Raw genomic sequence first — 19,867 nt, 5'->3', positions numbered from 1 at the left:
TTATATATCTCTGATAACAACAGAATGGGTTCGTTGAGAAACAATAGGGAGAATGAATTTCTTGTTTCATTGTCATTTTACTGATTTAATTCCCGTATTTTTATAAAAACCTAAATAGTTCCTTAGAGTCACGTAAAGCTGAAGTGATTCATGTTAGACTGCAGAAATAAAAGTGAATGTATTTGAGTTAGGGCAGTGGTTCTCAAACTTTTTTGTTGTAAGGCCCCCTTTGTGTAGAGTGCATTGCTTTGCGGTCCCCCAAATAAAGACTTAAAATTTTAATTAAACCAAGAAAATATTCAGTTAAACAATGCTAAAACATCAATTCTTTTGGATGGTGGTGTTTTTTTTTCTGATGTTTGATTGCACAAAATGTATGGTAAATATCTATATTTCTAAAATGCTACAAAATCTGTGGCCCCCTGGAACCATCTTGGGGTCCCCCCAGGAGGCCACGGCCCCCAGTTTGAGAACCACTGGGTTAGGGAACGTTCAGAAACACTTCTGATGCAATGCTTCTCTTACAACACTAGGTGGTGATGAAAACCAACAAAACACTCATAGCTCTAATTTGGTTGTCTGATTGGATGGATTTAATTGATAATAATCATCGTTTTAATGAAACCATTATCTGGGGGATAAAAAGCACGTACTAATCTGGATCATGGATCCCTTACGGAGTAGCCTAGATATTTTTCTTCAAATAATATATTATTATTATTATCATTTATTAACTGGTGTTACGTTAGAATTACAAACGTGCTCTTAAATGCACTAGCTTAATTAATATAAAATATATGCGGAGCAATTACCTCTTAAAAAATAACCCAACATATGCCTTACAAATTAAACAGTGTAACTTTATAATACTATTATTTATTTATAATACTACCCATATATCGTAGTGCACATACAGGGACCGGATGTACTGCTATCCCATGAGCACTGCTTCTAAAAGGTTCACTGTGTACTTTACAGCATTCCCTATATTTAAACCCCCGTTTATGTGTGAACTTAGTCAAATGCTTGCTTAATTTTTCATTTGAACCAAAACAAACCCTCGTTTTTAACCGTGTGATGAGCACTGTAGGTTGCAGGCTGATGTGTGTAAGAGCTCTCGACAGCTGTAGCTCAGCGCTGTTGACGTCTCGGATGCAGGATGCTTTGGTGCTGATGCTGCTGGCCAGCGTACTCAGAGCTCTGATGTTCATGTAACTGCTGTGACACTGCTGTATTTGCGCCGCCTCTGGTTAACAAGCAGCCTACATTCATCCACAGCGGTTACTTAAAAGAATATAAATCGCGACATAAGAAGCGAGCGCACAGCTGTTTGATGCCTCTCCATCACTGAACGGGGTCCTCACAATGAGAGACGAGCAGAGGCTGCCATTGATCGCACAGAAGAGACTGAAACAGGGGAACATCACCGGAGACCTCATAATAATGCGAGACACCAGAAAGACGGAGCACAAAACCGACAGCCATTGGGAAAAAACCGAAGGGATGCTTCGTTTGCGACGGTAAATGTGCCTCGTTCATTTGCATGAGATTTGCACAGCAGAGAAAGCAGCGCTGTTGCAGGTTAACAATTGAAATATGACAGCGGTGATTTCCAGCTGTTTCTCATTGTTTGCATGAGAGGTAGATACGTATTCGCGTTGAAAGGTAAGAAAACAACGCAAACAACGCGTAAATGGATTAAACGTGTTGGATCTAGATGCACTGGGGTTTATCATTGTGCATTTATGCATTGTGGCTTCATTACAGAATCGGCATTTCAGAGAGAGCCTTTTTAAATGTCTGTCTCTTGTCGCCTCACTCTTAGGATGTGAACGGTGCAAAACATTCCACAGATCTTCAGGCTGTCCTCGGCGACATCCGAAAAGCCCCTAATGCGTTATCTCTCACCTGGCTGCTGTCACCATGCCCGTCTCTCCACCTCCCGGACCGGGCAATAACTCCCACATGGTGCCCTGGGACCCTGGCGCACCACTGTCACCCTCTCTAATAAACAGCACGGTGAAAATGGTGCTCATCTCTTTAATCGTGTGCACCTCACTTTTTGGAAACGTAGTGGTGCTGTTGGTGTTTCAGCGCAAGCCGCAGCTACTCCACGTCGCTAATCGCTTTGTGCTTAACCTGCTTTTGGCCGACCTGCTGCAGACGGTGCTGGTCATGCCCTTTGCCATCGCCGCCACTGTGCCCGAAGTCTGGCCCCTGGATGCCCGTCTGTGCCAGGCTCTTGTGGTTCTCATGCACCTGTTTGCATTCGCCGGTGTCAACACCATCATCGTGGTGTCCGTGGACCGTTACCTCGCCATCATCCACCCGTTGTCGTACCCAACCCGCATGACGCCCCATCTGGGCACCAACCTGATCGCTCTGACGTGGCTCTTCAGCCTGCTCCAGAGCACGCCGCCGCTGTACGGATGGGGGGCTATCGAGTTCGACCGTCGCCATAATGCCTGCACCGTGGTGTGGTCCTCAAGCTACTCGTATTCGGCCCTGGTGTCAGCGCTCTCGTTTTGGCTGCCCGTGGCAATCATGCTTTGCTGCTACTGGATGGTGTTCAGAGCCGCCAGGAGACAGAATGCCCTCGTTCACCCCATCCAGTCCAACCCCCCTCCAGATTCCCAGGCACCCTGTTCCAGTCCTCAAAGACAGCAGGCACAACCAGAGGGACCCTTTTCGGCCTCCTACCCGATCAGGACTCGGCACAGACGCTTTCACTATCACTGCAAGGCGGCACGGGTGGTGTTTGTCATCATGGCATCTTACGTGCTCAGCATGGGCCCTTACAGTGTTCTGAGCACTATATCCATTTACTCTAGTGCATCCGTGCCACCCTGGTTGGCCTCCACGGCTCTCATTCTCTTTTTCCTCCAGTGCTGCTTACACCCCTACATCTACGGCTACATGCACCGCAGCGTACGCAAGGAGTTCCTGGCGCTGCTCTGCGGGCCGCTGTGCGGACAGGCACGTATCAGTCAAGGCTCTGCTGTGGACAGCTGCTTCACGGTGACGGATGGGCGACTGCCGCATGCCCACCTGTCGAGCCAGGCTGCCCGCGTGTGCCCTCTCCGCACCTGGGAGGAAGGGACCACCAGCTCTTCTCCAACAGAGAGGAGGTCTAAAGACAGCCGTAAGGAGACCACCTCCATCAGTCTGAGCTCAGAGAAGGAGCTTACTGTTCACAGCAACAAACAATCTGAGTAAAACTGCTGTTCAGTATGCCACGTGTTGTGTAGATGTATGAGATATACAGTATTGGGGTATATATGTACATTTATTGTGGTTTTAGACAGTTTTAGGATGGGCACGATTTGATTGGAATCAAATGACATATTCTGTGCCTTTCAATACTAATACAACTCAATACAGTGCATCTCTAAAAGTATGAAAAATGCTATGCGTACCGTACTGTACGTAATATTGCACAAAAACAACAACAACAACAACAACAAAGCCTAGCGATGGTAGGAGATGCATGTCTGTGAAAAAAAGTGTTTTTTATTATTTGAATGGAAAGTGTTTTAAAGTCTGAGTTGCTTAAGTCATAATGATTATTTACCTTGAAAACAAGTTTTAAAAGCGTCTGTGAAAAATGACTGAATTCTAAACATTCCAATCAGCTCCTAAGTTAAAAATGAATGTTGCTTTTATTTTCGAATTGCAGGAATAAAAGGGAGTGAACTGTTACGACAATATCAAATAATGTATCAAATACAGTATCAAATTAAATGAATGTACTCGTAAACTTTACATCCACGTCAAGAGGTACTGTATTACTACAAAACCTAAAAATTTAAAGACAGAAAAGTTTCAATATGTCAGAAACAGAAATCAATTTGTTCTCACAGTCTACAGTAAATGTGATTTTTTTTCAGTTTTATTAACTAAATGATTGCCATGGGATATAATGTTCTCTTATAGAAGAGGTTTATTAATAACAATCAAACTGTACTATTGTAGAGATACAATTTGATGCCTATTTTAGGAAATTACTGTTATATTGTTCATGTACCAGTATACTTAAGCGATGAATCTCATCAACTTTAAGATGTCGGTCAGTTATTCAGAAGTGCTGCTGTTCTAACATTAGTCCAAGTAGAATTATGATGTAATGAGTAGGAGAGTCTTGAATATTTATGTTATGAATTTCAGTTGTATACTTTGTAATTTGTGTCTAGCAATTAGGAACTAGCAGTTTGGATGTAGTTAACCCCTTTTAATCTGAAGTCTGTACTGTAGAGCATTTAACACATGTGCTTGCTTGGCAGTCTCTTAATGTGTCACTTTATTTTTCTTGAAAATGACACCTTCACCAGTATTTAACAGACAGATAGTATTATCTGTGTGTTATGAGGATTTTGACCAAGAGGCCGAATCTCATTAAGAATTTCAGTGTCCATGACATCCTTCAACCCACAAAATCAAACAAAGGTAATATTTTGCTTTAAGAATTTTAAGGTTGTTTTGTAACCATTAAGGTTTCTTGTTTCTCAGGGTTATATGATGTGTCCCACTCTCGTACCTCATAACCATAGTCGATGTCTCCCAGCATAAATTACACAGTGTATGATTAAATATGATTGCTTAACAACTGATAAAGCACTTTATATGATAGGCTAAGAACATTTATACAGAGTGGGACAGCTAATGATCATTCTGGGATGTTTAGAGGTTGACTGAGATTTACACTGTTCAACTTTAATAGATTAAACCTGCCATGATTCTGCAACAGCCAGTTATTACTTTAATACCAGTAAGTGCTGCAATATATAATGGGCATTTTGTCTTTTGGTTTCCATTGATGTCTGCAGCACTTACAGAACTGTAGACAATCAGACTCACAACTCATTTAAAGAGTCAGCCGACATAACTCAATCGTAACACCCGACTGTTTTATAAACGTTTAGACATTTTGTAATGATGAAATATGGATTTTATTTTCGTTTTGTTATGACATGTTGAAGAATGTTCTTGTATACCTCAAAAAAAAACTGATGAAACATTCTGTGGGGTTTTAAATTAAAAGGGGAAAAATGTGCAACCATGTATAGTTTTTATGTAATGGCTGTTTTCGAACTACGCATTTAACTTATGTAATAAAAAGTAGAAAAGCACTTCATATCTCCCGTTATTAAGATTACTTGTATAAAAGTGTCCTATAGGGAAAATGTGCTTTTAAATAATGCTACTTCCTTCAGAAAAGATCTGACAGTCAGATAACAAAACAATGACACCGACACACAGCAACAGTAATTATTGATGCACACCAATAAGAGGTGATGGAGTGTGGTTTTAACGTGCATCCTACGAAGGATCTTTCCCAACAGATTATATACAACAGAAACATAAAAGTATCATCAGGAATCTTTGTAGTAAAATGTCACAACTTGTCATTACAGACAAAGAAATCATGACAGCAGTAAAACGTGGGTTTCAGTATAAAATCATATTAAGACAACTTCAAACAGCTAAAGCACTGTAAAAAGTCTTTGGAGATCACACGCTGACTTACTGTCAGTCAATGTGAAAATAAACAGTTAATATCAGACAGTCACACACCAACAGGATGAGACGAGGGTGTTCTCTGATTCCTTCAAGATGTTTTCCTTCATTTTAACGTCTTTTTAGGCATCTACTCATTGACGGCTGGTTAGCAAAAGATAATGCTGTGGTCATCCTCCTCTTAGTCCACTTTTAGAACACTGTAAATCTTATTTACAAACCAGAAGCAGGCGAAGAACCCTATAGTACCTGTATGGAAAAGAGATGTAAAGTAAGATAAGCCCATGAGTCTTGAATCCGATCTCTATATTACAATAACATTGATACAGTTTGCATATCAAAGCACCTCCATTAAAATCACATTTGGAGTCATTTGGGTGGCATTTCATAAGATAACCATCTGTGAACGGAGCAATTTCAATGCAGCAAATTATCTGAAGGAGCTAAACTGAGCCGAACGTAATGAAACGCTGGATTAAATCTGATCATCGCAGGGGCGTCACTGACAGATAATGACCGGCTCTGTGTGAGATGAGCCACTTAACAATATGTCTGACATAAATCTTGAGCTCCGAATCTATTTTCAGGTGCATTTATATACCGAAGATTCATACAACTCCCCCTCACTTTCCGCACACGCTCCTGCTTTATTTTAGGTTCGCTCTCAGAATATCAAGTCAAGCTGGGATTGGACGAAACAAATGGGATGGTATAATCATTGTTTTAATAAGTGCTGGAGTGTGCTCGGAGACTAATAGCACTGTGGGCTTTTAATGGCAATCCAGCAAGCCTCTTGTTTCTCTTTTGCCTCATATTTTTACCCCTCAAGCACCCGTGCGCAGAAGTTGCCATAACAGCCGTAGCTAGGGATCCTAACGTATCTAGTAGAAACCATGGCAACAAATAGAATGTGGCTGATATCCACTGATGGCGGCAATTTCCCATCATTCAAAGCAAAGCTGTGAGATTGGCTGCAATAACCTGGGGTGTTTTTGCAACACTTTTTTTTACCCAAAGAGCCATTTTTCCAGTTTTGGTTAATTTATTTTTGCAAAAGAGCCATTGCAAAAACTATAACATCTTTCAATGTCTTCAATACTAATGACTTGATTTATGTCCACAGTCTCACTTATGGTCCCTGTGGGGATCAATTGTTCTGTGCCTTCTGTAAGAGAACATGTCCACAGACAAGGCAAAAAAAGTGAAACAAACGCAAACATCTGGGCCTCTAAAAAATTATGTCCATGACTTGCAGGTTTACATTAGGCCTCCATTCAATTCAACTTCATTATATCTAACATATAACAATTTTGAAAAGTGCACGTTCATAGTACTGAAAATCCCTCACAAAATACTGCATATGTGTCTTCTGACGTTGCATTTCAATGTTCGACTTCTTGAAATGCTGCGTGATCGGCGAATGTCTGACATCAGAGTACCGCGTTTCGAAAGCACACGGAGCTCTGCTCTCGCGGCACTTTGATGTCATACGCCAATCGGTCTGCGCAACCTGCGCAACACCTCATAAAAGCGAACATAACTAGCGTCTTGCTAATAGCATTGTAGCTCGGTTCGTAGGTGGTCAAGACACTTACATACCGGCATTACAACTCCTCTGTCAACCTTGACAGCTGTATGGACTTCATATGCGAGAAAGACTGCTCACATGGAAATGAGGAGCTAAACACAGCGCATCCATACCGAGTGTCGCAGTTCGCTTCCATCTGCTTCCATGTGTTTTTAAAACTTTTCACATGTGATTGCGTAGGGTGGCAACAAGTTCTGTATCATACGCCACAGAGAGCCGTAACTTTCAATAAAAGCATGACGCTCGCTCTTCTAAAAGACCTCGCGCACTGGGTAAAAAGCACGCGAATTGGGAACCTGTTGGCTTTCGAAATGATGCTGGGCTGCCGGCGCGAGAGGTTACCATAGAAACGTTGTTTGCCGTTGATTAGTGTCGTGACGCGGTATTGGCCAGGACAACCTGAAATAGTAATATATATATTATGATGTTTTTAATGATCAAATGTTGGTGAAGGGTAAGATACCTGGCGAGCCACATGATTTTTGAAAAGAGCCACACGTGTCTCGCGAGCTATAGGTTCTATAGTCATGTTCTAGTGGGTTAGAAAACTGTAAATTGATCAAAACAGAAGTAAATCATATGCTGGATGTTATCTAAGCACATCTATCTACAGCTCTGGGTGCTGGGGCCATGGCTGGCAGACAGCTGGCCGGCTCTCTCCACCTCAGTCTCAGCATATCAATGAGGAGAAGCGGGAGAGATGTGATTAAGTCCAGAGGGAGCGCTGCTATCTTTCCACAACACTGAAGGATGAGCAGGAATATTTATAAGTGTCCCAATTACCCACGGACTGAACACAGTTGTCGGGCAGAACAAAGTGACCAAATCTGGTCACCTGCCAAACCAAAGCTTTAGAAATGAGACACTGTGGTGTCTCTAAAACACTAACATCACAGGCATCCTGAAACAATGAAAAGCTTGTATTTGAAGTGAACACTTTAATTATAATTGACCATATTTGCTTTCTTTAAAGGAATGTAAATGTACACGTTGGCCCAAGAAAGGATGAAAAATTTGCATGTCACACTAAACACACAAAGTATTGATTTTCATGAACAGGATATAAATCCTGCAGCTGCTCAAATTTACACCAGTTCAACAGCTGATAACAGACAAGGATAACAGTATTTCCTGTATTACTGTAAGAGTAAACATGGTAAATGGTACACACATATCTTCGAACAAAGTTTGTTCTTTGTTCCTGCACAAGAGTGTGACTACATTGACTTGAAAGTGGTTAGCAGCTGTCGTTATAATGTCTCATTGAAGACATCTGAAGAAGAACTATTAGTTAAAATATGATGTAGATTCAAACAGAATTATTTCAACTTTTCTGCACTGAAAAGTCATCATACTTGGTCACAGTTCTTAAAGGAACAGTTCACCCAAAAATGAAAATTCTTTCATCATTTACTCACCCTCGAGTTGTTCCAAATCTGTATAAATATCTTTGTTTGGTTGAACACAGAGAAAGATATTCAGAAGAATGCTTGTAACCAACAGTTCTTGGCCACCATTGACTACCATAGTAGGACCATAATATTTTTTACTCAATTGTAGTCAATGGTGGCCCAGAACGGTTTGCTTACAAGCATTCTTCCAAATGTCTTTTTTTCTGTGATCATCAGAACAAAGAAATTTATACAGATTTGGAACCACCCGAGGGTGAGTAAATGATGACAGAATGTTCATTTTTGGGTGAACTGTCCCTTTAAATAACATTTAATATCAATATTAAATGATTTTCAAGGGTACATGTAAACAGTGTCTCATAAGTCTTACCTGTGAAAATAAAGAAGATGAGCACCATGATCATAGTGTAACCAAAGTAGAGGATGGTGCTTGCGAGCCCTATGAGTTGAAGTTTTGAGAAAAAGTAATGCACTGCATAGATGAACAGATAGACGGCTGTGAAACCGCTGGTCAGGAATGATCGCCACCACCAGTGATAATCCTGTAAAACAAAAGAAAAGAGACCAAACAATTTTCACCTAAACCTAAAGAAAAGAATACTTTTCAGAAATATTTATCATGTCCACACAGAAGATCACACGATCAGCCAAATACAACTTATTCAACTTATATTAATACCTAATTACGAGTGACAAATACACCTGCAAGTATTTCTATAGAAATTGTAAAACTTTGCTTTTTGCACAACGCTGCTGGCATATTAGATGTTCGCAAATGCAAATATGCATATGTACATTTGCATACATACATCAGGCAATCTATTACATACTCCTGTCACATGAAAAACATTTGACCATCAGTTTTCTTACCTCTGAACATAAATGGAAATAGCAAAGCAGGATAGTGGCCTCAGAGCATGTGATGAGCAAAATGATAAACACCAGGAAGAGGAAGCCAAACATGTAATACATCTGATGAGACCTATACAGAGAAACATTGTAATGTACCATTAGGACCAAAACATCTTCAAACTTCTCTGAATAACCTCATAGCAACTAATTTTCAAATGTATACGTCACGAGTATTAAAGCTGTCTGACTTTACCATATGCTGTTGAGGATGAAGAAGAGCTGGATGAAGATGCAGCCAAAGGGCAGGATGCCGCCCATGACGATGCCCGGCACAGGTTTGGTGAAGAAGGACTGCTGGGGAATTTGTCGTGGGATCTGGTTTGTTCTCACTGGTGGCTCGATGCCCTGTGAAAGCAAGAAAATAAAAACACACCCACGTGCATCACAGCGTGCCAAGGGAAAAGCATACACAGATGGAAAAAGCGACAGCAGCTGATGGTGACACAAAGAAACATTCTGTAATACGCTGTCACAAATAAGCAAACAGGGAAATTGTGGAGTCTTCAAGTAATAATTTCTTTGAACTCGCCAAATGAACCTTTCTGAATGCCAGCAATTAAAACTTGAATAGCTATTGAAAAACATCTATTTATAGAGACATACTCACTTGTTTTTTGAAGCCAAAGTAGGCGCCCGCAAAAGTGAGAGGAACAGAAATGCCGAACCACAGTGCCAATATGGCCACTAGTGTACCAAAAGGAATGGCCGCAGAAGAGCCCTCGACCCACAGGATCAGATTCATCAAGAAGAAATCCACAAACACAATCCTGCAAAGACAACCAGTTAAGTGTGTAAAAAACCTGTGTACTTTCATTTGCATCACACTATTCATGTTTTCTTCATGAAGAGTTGTCAACATACCCAGGGCACAAGAAGGCTGTGAGGAGAACATTGGTTTTCCAGTTTTCACCACCAAAAGCTGATGACACAGTCGAAATGTGTAATTAATTGAACTTTACTAAAGATCAAAATTAACCAAATAATAATCACAGATATAGAACTATATTATTATGATCTATACATGTATTATGAATCTATATTTATGCTTTTCAGAAGAAAATGTGATAGTATTGTACACAAAACAATGGAATACAATTTTGTGTTGAATATATTCTTACTCTTATAAAGTCTCGCAGACACGTAACCAGCAGGTGTGCCAAGCAAGACCCACAGCACCACTGCACAGGTCATGAGAGCTCCTCTGTTGGCAGGAGACAGGAAGCCCAGACAGGCCAAGACTAAAGAAAACAGCACGGCCATTATTCACAGCAACATGACTGGACTAAAATGTTTGTTGTGCAGAAATCAACTTTTGAATGCCTATGATCAGTAAGATTCTAGATCAAAATCTTTTATTGTTTGCGAAACAAGTTCCGATAAAAATTCCAATAGACTCCTATAGTTCTAACTAGGGATGTAACGATTCACTCAGCTCACGATGCGATGCGAGTCACGATTCTGATCTCACGATGCGATTTAGTCACGATTTACTCACGATTTATTTTGAAAAAATGAGTTGAAACAAATTAGAAATGAACAACTTCCCTTGCATTATTTCTTAAATGCTTCACGTTTCTTTGTATGATAAAATTATGTTTTATTTCAAATAACAAAACTAAACTGCAATTTTATAACAAATTAATAATAGAAAAAGTCTCTTTAATATAAACAAACTAATACTGTCTGTGCTTTTCTTGGATTTTTTTGCATTTAAGAAATATCAGCATCCGCGTTTAGATTTGCAGTGAAAATAGCGGCCACTGCTGTTCAAAAAATGTATCGCGATTCAGTTCAAGCCTCAACCGATTTGAATCGTTGCTCATTACAACCGATTTTCAACCGGCTCACGGTGAATCGTTACATCCCTAGTTCTAACCCTAATGTTATGCCCTAAATAAATTAAATCCTTAAATGTGACCCTGGAATACAAAACCCGTCTTAAGTAGCACGGGAACATTTTTAGTAAAAGCCAAAAAGACATTATGGGTCAAAATGATCCATTTTTCTTTTATGCCAAAAATCGTTAGGATATTAAGTAAAGATCAAGTTCCATCAAGATATTTTGTCAATTTCCTACCCTAAATATATAAAAACTTTATTTTTGTGAGTGGATGGCCTGCTACAGTGCCTCTGATTAACAACTTCAAAGGCGATTTTCTCAATATTTTGATTTTTTGAACCCTCAGGGTTTTAAACAGTACTATCTCGGCCCCATATTTTCTAATCCTAACAAACCACACATCAATAGAAAGCTTAATTATTCAGCTTTCATATTATGTAAAAATCTCAATTTCAAAAAATTGACCCATAAGAATGGTTTTGTTGTCCAGGGTCACAAATGTGATTATTGCACCATTAAGGGTGTTGTTTCAGGAACATGTGCTACTTGGCAAGAGAACTATAGTCTAATACAGACTGCATATTTAAATCCATTCTGTCCAAGCACTTACAAAGGGTGATGAAGGTCATGATGAAGATCTGAGTGCCCTGTCCGAGGAAGACAGACAGAAGCATGCCCAATCTGGGTGGCCTGAACACATCACCATGTACCTGCTTCCACCCAGACTCCTCATGGAGATCTTCCTGAAAGTGACATAACAAAAGAGTTCCATTATCATAGTGACCATTATTACTGACCGTATAAGGTCACATCACATAACTAAAGGTGAACTACTAAGGGCCAGATTTACTAACAGCTTGCGGCAGCACAAACACCTCTTTTGGCGTAAAAAACAGTCTGTATTTACTAAAGACACAAAGCAAAAATCAGCACTGAAAAGGTGTAGAGACAGCCTCTTTTTGCGACTGACCTTATCGCGTAAGCATTTGTAGGAGTTTCTTCTTCAGACACAAACTTTACGGAAGGAGGATATTTAAATGAATCACGCCACGCAATTTACTAAGGTTTGCGCTCGTCATTGTACTGATATTTGCGGCTTTATTTAACAGCCCAAAAAAACATTTCTTAAACCCTGTGCTAATTTGCACTGCTCTTGGTAGATTGCGTTGGTCATTATGGGAATGAGATATTGCACCTGTTTTTTTACACGCGTCACTCCCATTTTGTGCTGTTTAGTAAATTTGGCCCTAAAGGTCAAGGCACAAAGAGTACACTCTTAAAGAAACAAAAGACGGTTGTATATCACATTTGCACTACCAAAGCGTCCTTCATTTTCACCTTGATTGGTGAGCATAATTATATGTTTACTATACATAGGCATTTTCCCAGAAGCCAAACAATCAGCAAATCATAATCACCCACGATAAAATAAGCTTGTAAGCTTACGTAGGTACTGTTTGCAGCTGGAGGGATCTTAACCCAGTCTGCCTGTGAATATCACAACAGAGGTTTCAGTGATAGTAAGTATTCTCGCCATCAATACAATGAGAAATTTCTAATCTCTAACAGGCTAATCTCGAGGGAATTACAAGGTTGCTAATTTGTATTGGTATGATGTGTACAAAGTACAAAATGTACAAAGTAAAAAAAAACATACTGATGCCCCACCCCTAAAGCTAATAATCACTGACACAAATTGTTCGAAAACATACAAATGAGATTGTGTAAATTCTTACGAAATAGCCACCTCGTGAAATAATAAACTATTTTACATAAACCTTATTTTAATGTTCAAAGTTGTTTGTGTCAAAACAAATTTATTTTATAGCCTCTTCTTGATTTTGGTCAGTTTTTTTCAGGTCTTCAAGAAACCTCCCTTGCAAAATGTAAAATGAGAAATAGTATCTAAACGTTTACAGTCAAGCCAAAAAACTACCCCAACCTTCAAATATAGGCTTCTTGAAAACTTCCAACACATTGCAGTCACTCTTTCTTAACATTAGCATCATTCAGAAACAAGTGCTAAACACAGCCCAAACAACAGCGCAACTTGCATTAGTTTTACACATATGTGACCCTGGACAACAAAACCGGTTTTAAGGGTAAATTTTCCGAAATTGAGATTTTTACATAATCTGACCTAGAACTATTTAAAACGCTGGAATCTGAGGGTGCAAAAAAATGGAAACATTGAGAAAATCACCTTTAAAGTTGTCCATCAGAGGCTCTGTAGCAAGGCCATCCACTCACAAAAATAAAGGTTTGATACATTTACGGTAGGAATTTTACAAAATACACTATCCGTCCGATAAAAAAGTCACCACCTGGATTTAACTCAGCAAATAGGTAAGAGCCTCCCATTGTATTGGAGGTCTAGGTTCAGCAACGTTATGTGCCCAAAGAATGAGGTCAGCTGACTACCTGAATATACTGAATGATCAGGTTATTCCATCAATGGGTTTCTTCTTCCTTGATGGCACAGGCATATTCCAAGATGACAATGCCAGGATTCATCAGGCTCAAATTGTGAAAGAGTGGTTCACACATGGATTGGTCACAACAGAGTCCACACCTTAACCCCGTTGAGAATCTTTGGGATGTGCTGGAGAAGACTTTGCGCAGCGGTCCGACACTGCCATCATCAATACAAGATCTTGGCGAAAAATGAATGCAACTCTGGACGGGAATAAATGTTGGACGGGGATACATTGCTGAAGCTTATCCAAACAATGCCACGGCGCATGCGTGCCGTAATCAAAGTTGAAGGCGGTCCAACGAAATATTAGTGTGTGACTTTTTTTTGAACGGGCAGTGTATATTCATTGAACATGATCTTTACTTAAAGGACGGGGTAACCGATTTCCGAATTATGCTTTAGACAACTGAGTCGGGCCGAGTACCAAAACAACCTTGTAGCCAATCAGCAGTAAGGTGCACAGGACGGACATTAGCCGAGCCGAGCGCTGACGAAAGCGAAAGGTGGGGGTAGGACTGTCACGATTATGAAATTTGGCTGACGATTAATTGTCTAATAAATAGACTTCTGATACACCTAGAATAACTAAATCCACCAAAGGGGGTAGAGCTTTCTCATACGTAGCACCTAAACTCTGGAATAGCCTTCCCGATATTATTCGAGGGTCAGACACACTCTCCCAATTTAAATCTAGATTAAAGACACATCTTTTCAGCCAAGCTTTCACTAATACATAGCTAATGAACAGCAGCTACGCTAATTATTCTCTTTCTGCCCTCGCCTCAGGATGCCCATCCCGAAGTAGGGAGAGATTCCGCCAGGCCCAGATGAACGTCATATGCCCATCCCCAACTAGAGATTACGCCAGCTACATCTGAAAATCCCGTGCCATCCTCTTGCCATCCGCCTGCGGACTGACTGACCATCCAGCTCCATCCAAGGCAATTCCATCACCACCCAAGAGAAAAGCGACCATCTGACCAGCCCAGCTCAGACAATTCCATCCCCAACCAAGAGCAAAGACAGACTACTTGTCACATTAATGCTAAATTTACAATACTTGGTATTTAATGCTAAACTTACATCACATGACAGCAGTTTGAAGTTATAGCTGCGCTCAGTGACTTTGATTGGAGGTTGCTGGGTGGGTATTTGTGGGGAGTGGGAGGGCTTGTTGGTTGTGGTTTGGGGCGTTTCAGTTGTTGGGACTGTGTGGGTCTGGTCTGGTTTGGTCTTGTTTTGTGGTCGATGTCGGACAACAGGGGAATAAAGTTAATTAGATTAGATTAAACTTTATTGTCATTGCACATGTACAAGTACAAGGCAACGAAATGTGACCTCTGCATTTAACCCATCCAGAGAGTAGTGAACACACGCACAGCAAGTGGTGAACACACGTACCCCCGGAGCAGTGGGCAGCTATCACTGCAGCGCCCGGGGAGCAAGTAGGGGTAAGGTGCCTTGCTCAAGGGCACCTCAGTTGTTACCCGCCGGCCCTGGGTATCGAACCGGCAACCTTCTGGTCACGAGTCCGACTCTCTAACCATTAGGTCACAACTGCCCCAATTATGCCATTACATTAATTATGCCGTTATTTTCCCTGGTTGTTCCTCTGTTGTCTGTTGTTGATCGCGGAATGGGACCGGGTTGGACCTGCATGGTTTCGGCGGGTGGGGCTTCCTGGGTCGCGGCTGGTGGGCTCTCCCTGTTCTTCGTGGACGTTTACTGGGTGGCTTTTGGTCGGGGTCACTGAGTGCAGCTATGACGTCAGAGGAGATCTGGCCCTCCCGGCTGAGCCTGGTTTCTCCCGAGGTTTTTTTTTTCTCCATTTATTCATCATTGGAGTTTGGGTTCCTCGCCACAGCAGGGCAGTGTTGGCTTGCTCACCGGCAGACTGCATTTATTTATTTATTCATTTATTTATTAGATATTATTTATTAGAATGATCTTGCTTGGTCTATAAACACCATGCAATGTGCTGTGTTTTACCTTTCTGTGTTTTTCTTATTTGCTCCTGTAAAGCTGCTGTGGGACAATGCACATTGTGAACCCCACCTTTAATTTTCTAACGCTTTTTGGCATAAAAGAAAAATCGATAATTTTGACCAATACAATGTATTTTTGGCTATTACTTAAAATGTTCTCGTGCTACTTAAAGGTGTCATGAACTGGGATTGTTTATTGTTTTATACTGTTGTATGAGGTCTACTTATGATGTTCGCGTGGTTTTTACATTAAAAAACATCAAAATCAATAAGTATTAGGCTATTTTCTACCCGGGTTTTGAGGCCGACTCGACAAACGCTCGTATAGATAGTTTAAAATAAGTTAAGATAAACTGTAAAGCTCAGAAAGCTTGAGCAATTACTTGACACACAAGGGTGGTGGTGTAATTAAGACTTGATAAATATAGTTATACAAAAAGTGGTTGTCTGGTTTAGCTGCAATGATGTGGGAACATCAACTCTGTTGACAAGAGACTGAAGTGTTCAGTCATACATTATTTCTGTTATCTAGAAAGTAAATTCAATGTACCTGGTCTATCTGGTTGTACTTGGCAATGTCCTTGTGAAGTGTTCTAAGCATGATCATTGCCACCATGCCAGACAGGAAGAGCACGATGACCAGTGAGTTCATGATGCTGGAAGTCAAATAAAGATTCATTATTAACATATAGTAACTGTTTCTTATCACCATTGGGAGATATTTTAAGCCAGCCAGGCTCTTTGTGTTCACCTGAACCACTGGATGTTGGTGTGAGGCATGGAAACCAAAATGTAATCCCATCGAGAAGCCCATCTTATCTCATCATTACGCTAAAATGAAAAAAAAAAACATTTACATGCAGTTCTTTACAACCATGTAAATACAGACTCATTAAAAATGACTTGCCTTAAATTTAACAGAGTAGGAGTAGGTCACTTCGAGGTTACTGCTGAATTCTGCTGGTATGTCCATTGGAGGTCCTTCACATGTTGGATTATCCGTATTACTATGTTTGACACTGTAAATCCAACAGAAACACATGCAATTTGCATGAACAGAACTACACAGGAAGCTCATTCAGTTCTACATGTGCGCTACACCTTGCGTGTTTACAGAGTGGGGCAGGGGTGACGTATTTTTGTATGCAAAACCAAGAAGCGAGTTAGCATTTTAGCACTTCCGGTTCCATCGCCGAATGGGTTTTTGGCTAAATACCTGAAATAAGGTCTGTGGTTAACAAAAGCATTAAATATAAAACACACAGGCTGCTCATGATTTTTTTTAAGCTTTACCGTGTCTTAAAAACGAACAAGTTGCTAAATGCGAATACAGGCATTATCGGGGACGTTAAATGTCATCACACATAAAAATCTCACAAATAATGCAGCAAAGGCACATATGTCTAACACGTGGATGGGGATGCATTCCCAGAATCACAGAGTAATTACTTACCAGGCAACATTTTTTAAATCAAATTTGAAAGAGTTGACTGAGGCTTGGTGATGACACTGATGTCAAGCGTCCATGGTGTAGTCTGTTTATAGACTCATGTTAGCTTTTTACTTCTGGTGATTGTATTTAGGCTTCACAAGGAATACATTTTGTGTTCATTTGTAAAGATTACCTTGATAATCTTTATGATTCGTGTAAGGATCATAAATGTTTGTTAATCTCAGCGCTTATATTTCCAAAAGTTTTTTTTTTTTAAGATTTATTTTTGGCGTTTTTTGCCTTTATTTGACAGAGAGAGACTCTTTTCAGAGAGGACAGGAAGCAAAGTGGATGAGAGAGAGGGGGTAGGGTCGGGAAAGGACCACGAGCCGACTTGAACTCGGGTCGCCCAGGACGCACCGGCACCACATGTCGGAGCACGAACCACTCGACCACCTGGCTCTGACAATATTTCCAAAAGTTTATGGGAAAAATGCATAGGCTTTTGTTCGAGGAAACCAGTGTGGTTTCCTACAATAATACGTCATCCCTGCTGCACTATTGGATACTTTCTACAATTTGGAAAGGCCTAGTTTCACAGAGCTAAATGGTAAAGGACACTGAAAGCTGCAATAAAACAAAAGGCACTTATAGAAAAGTCTTTTTTCAAACCTTCTAGGTTCCAAAGTAGCTCCCACAAGCCGAGCACCAATCCCAGCGCTCTCTTCTACCCTGTGGTAAGATATGGTGATGTCCACATGGTTGAAAATGTAGTAAGTGTTCTTTTTGTTGAATTCAGCCTGAAAGAGCAGACAACAAATTTGTCATTAGAGAAGCTGGTCAGTATCTGTAAACTAAATTTCAAAGGGTATGGGACACAATTTTTAACGGTCACCAAGCCCACCACGTCATTCCTTGTTCTCCCTCCACAAACCACAGCCCTATCTGTTACTATATACGCATTTTATCCAACAAAAAGTGTTATACAGCTAATTATAACACTAATTAACAGGCTAATTAACCGGCCCTCTCACATTGATAACACAGGCATCTTTTGGCTTTCCTTCTTGGTTTACTAGGCATCCAATGGGAAATCCAGGATTGCAGATTTTCTGATTGTCCTCTATATTATAACACCATGTTACAGGCATGTTGTCTAAAATCCTGCAAAACAAGAAAATATAAAAACAAATGTGTTATGTTCTTAAGAAGAACAAAACGATTACAAGACAAGCCCTAGAACGACCGATCAGTATTATGTCTTTGTTAAAAGTTTTGAGCAATCCCTTTGGTTATGTAGAAAACCTGGAAATCAAGATATGTTGACTGACACGTTGCTAACCACGCCTTTGTAGACTTACCAGTGGTGCTGGTAATTCAGCTCCATTCCTCTCTTTAGAAAATCCAACTTTAGCTTATCTTCTTTTCCAGACGTCTCATACTTTTTAGTGCAGACCTTCAGGCATGTCTTGTCGGCATTGAAAGAAAACTGAAAGAGGAGAAATTCGAATTCAGTACCTGAAGGATGTTGGTGACACTTTATACATCTCTAATAAAGTGTGGTACAGTGTTATCTATTCCATCTACATGTAGTAAAACTTGCCAAACAAGATATGGAGGGTGATCTACGTGACAACGATTTTAAGAGACCCAGATGCCCGTCATAATACTTAAACACAATGGGTGAATAGTTCAGCAACAACATAACTCTCTTACCTTGTATGGGGACGTTTCTATTCTCTCTCCAAATAACACCTGACCAAGGTTCTCTGAAGGCCTTCTTTCATTTGAATCTTTGCATAAATCAAACCTGAGAGTCAAAGGGAATTTGCTTACTGATTAACTGGTGTTAGGAATGCACATATAAGGTATAATATTAATATAATGTACAATGGTAACGTTACGTTGTGACCAAAGACACTTACGCATCATACTCATAAGGCAGGACTGATTCCACAGAGTCCAGTCTATTTACAAACATCTGGATCTCCGTCTGTGGAAATAACAGACAGCTGACAATAAATCACAATTCAACAATTTCATACAAGCCTGTGGTTGCCAAATTAACACTTTGATCTTAAAACATTTTGATCTTGTGAGGATCAGATATAAACCGTGCAGATTATCCTAAATCAACCAAAAATTGCTTACTTGTTTAATGTTTAACCATTGGCTTAGTGTTTTGAGCAGACTGCCTAATCATAATTACTAGAACAACAATAAAAGCTCACCTTGCATTCCCCTGCATCTCCTTCCGAAGCTTTCTCACAAAAACTGACTGGCGCTAAACCCGGAAGGTAGAATCCAGAACATGCGCTGATGGCTAATAAACTGCACATAAATATGAAACGCTTATTCGGTGACTTCATTTTTCAGTCCAGTTTCCTAATTCCGGTTTACTCAGTCGAGAAAAAAACATAAAACTAACAGGCGACAGTGGACAGAGAAAAACGAGCTTCCAGCTGTCTGTTCCTCGAGACTTTTGTATCAGTAATAGTATCATCACTTCCTTACTGCGCGTGTAGCTCCGCCTCCCAGCTCTCCCTCCCCCGTTTCCGTGACGTCGTTGATGTACAATCTTGTGTTTAAAGGGATAGTTCACAAACAAATCAAAAATCTGTCATGATTAACTCACCCTCAAGTTGTTCCAAACCTGTATAAATGTCTTTGTTATGTTGAACACAGAGAAAGATATTTGGAAGAATGTT

At 40.3% G+C, this 19,867-nt stretch overlaps 2 protein-coding genes across 4 annotated transcripts; one reads left to right on the top strand and one right to left on the bottom strand.

Annotated features, from left to right (window-relative positions):
* Positions 1–992: 992 nt before the first annotated feature.
* gpr101 (G protein-coupled receptor 101) lies at positions 993–5,766 on the top strand. Of its 2 annotated transcripts, none has more exons than XM_057349069.1 (2): positions 993–1,520; positions 1,826–5,766. In XM_057349069.1, the coding sequence occupies exon 2, from the start codon at positions 1,924–1,926 to the stop codon at positions 3,214–3,216; it is 1,293 nt and encodes a 430-aa protein (XP_057205052.1). In that variant the 5' UTR covers positions 993–1,520; positions 1,826–1,923; the 3' UTR covers positions 3,217–5,766. The 2 variants fall into 2 exon arrangements, with proteins under 2 accessions (XP_057205052.1, XP_057205053.1); XM_057349070.1 differs by having other exon boundaries at positions 993–1,665.
* On the bottom strand, positions 5,216–19,672 carry LOC130563502 (transmembrane 9 superfamily member 2). Of its 2 annotated transcripts, XM_057349067.1 has the most exons (18): positions 19,391–19,672; positions 19,085–19,152; positions 18,876–18,969; positions 18,521–18,648; positions 18,194–18,323; positions 17,832–17,959; positions 16,635–16,746; positions 16,479–16,558; positions 16,278–16,383; positions 12,713–12,754; positions 11,877–12,009; positions 10,545–10,664; positions 10,288–10,345; positions 10,034–10,193; positions 9,620–9,771; positions 9,385–9,496; positions 8,885–9,056; positions 5,216–5,763 (listed from the first exon to the last, which is right to left on the bottom strand). In XM_057349067.1, exons 1-18 carry the CDS (start codon positions 19,526–19,528, stop codon positions 5,696–5,698), a joined length of 2,001 nt encoding a protein of 666 aa, XP_057205050.1. In that variant the 5' UTR covers positions 19,529–19,672; the 3' UTR covers positions 5,216–5,695. The 2 variants fall into 2 exon arrangements, with proteins under 2 accessions (XP_057205050.1, XP_057205051.1); XM_057349068.1 differs by lacking the exon at positions 12,713–12,754.
* Between the last annotated feature and the right edge of the window lie 195 nt (positions 19,673–19,867).

The sequence above is a fragment of the Triplophysa rosa genome, linkage group LG13 (genome assembly GCF_024868665.1).
Source record: "Triplophysa rosa linkage group LG13, Trosa_1v2, whole genome shotgun sequence".
NCBI classification, from domain to species: Eukaryota; Metazoa; Chordata; class Actinopteri; order Cypriniformes; family Nemacheilidae; genus Triplophysa; species Triplophysa rosa.
Note: the sequence above shows the minus strand (reverse complement) of the source record. Positions and strands in the feature narration are given on the sequence as shown.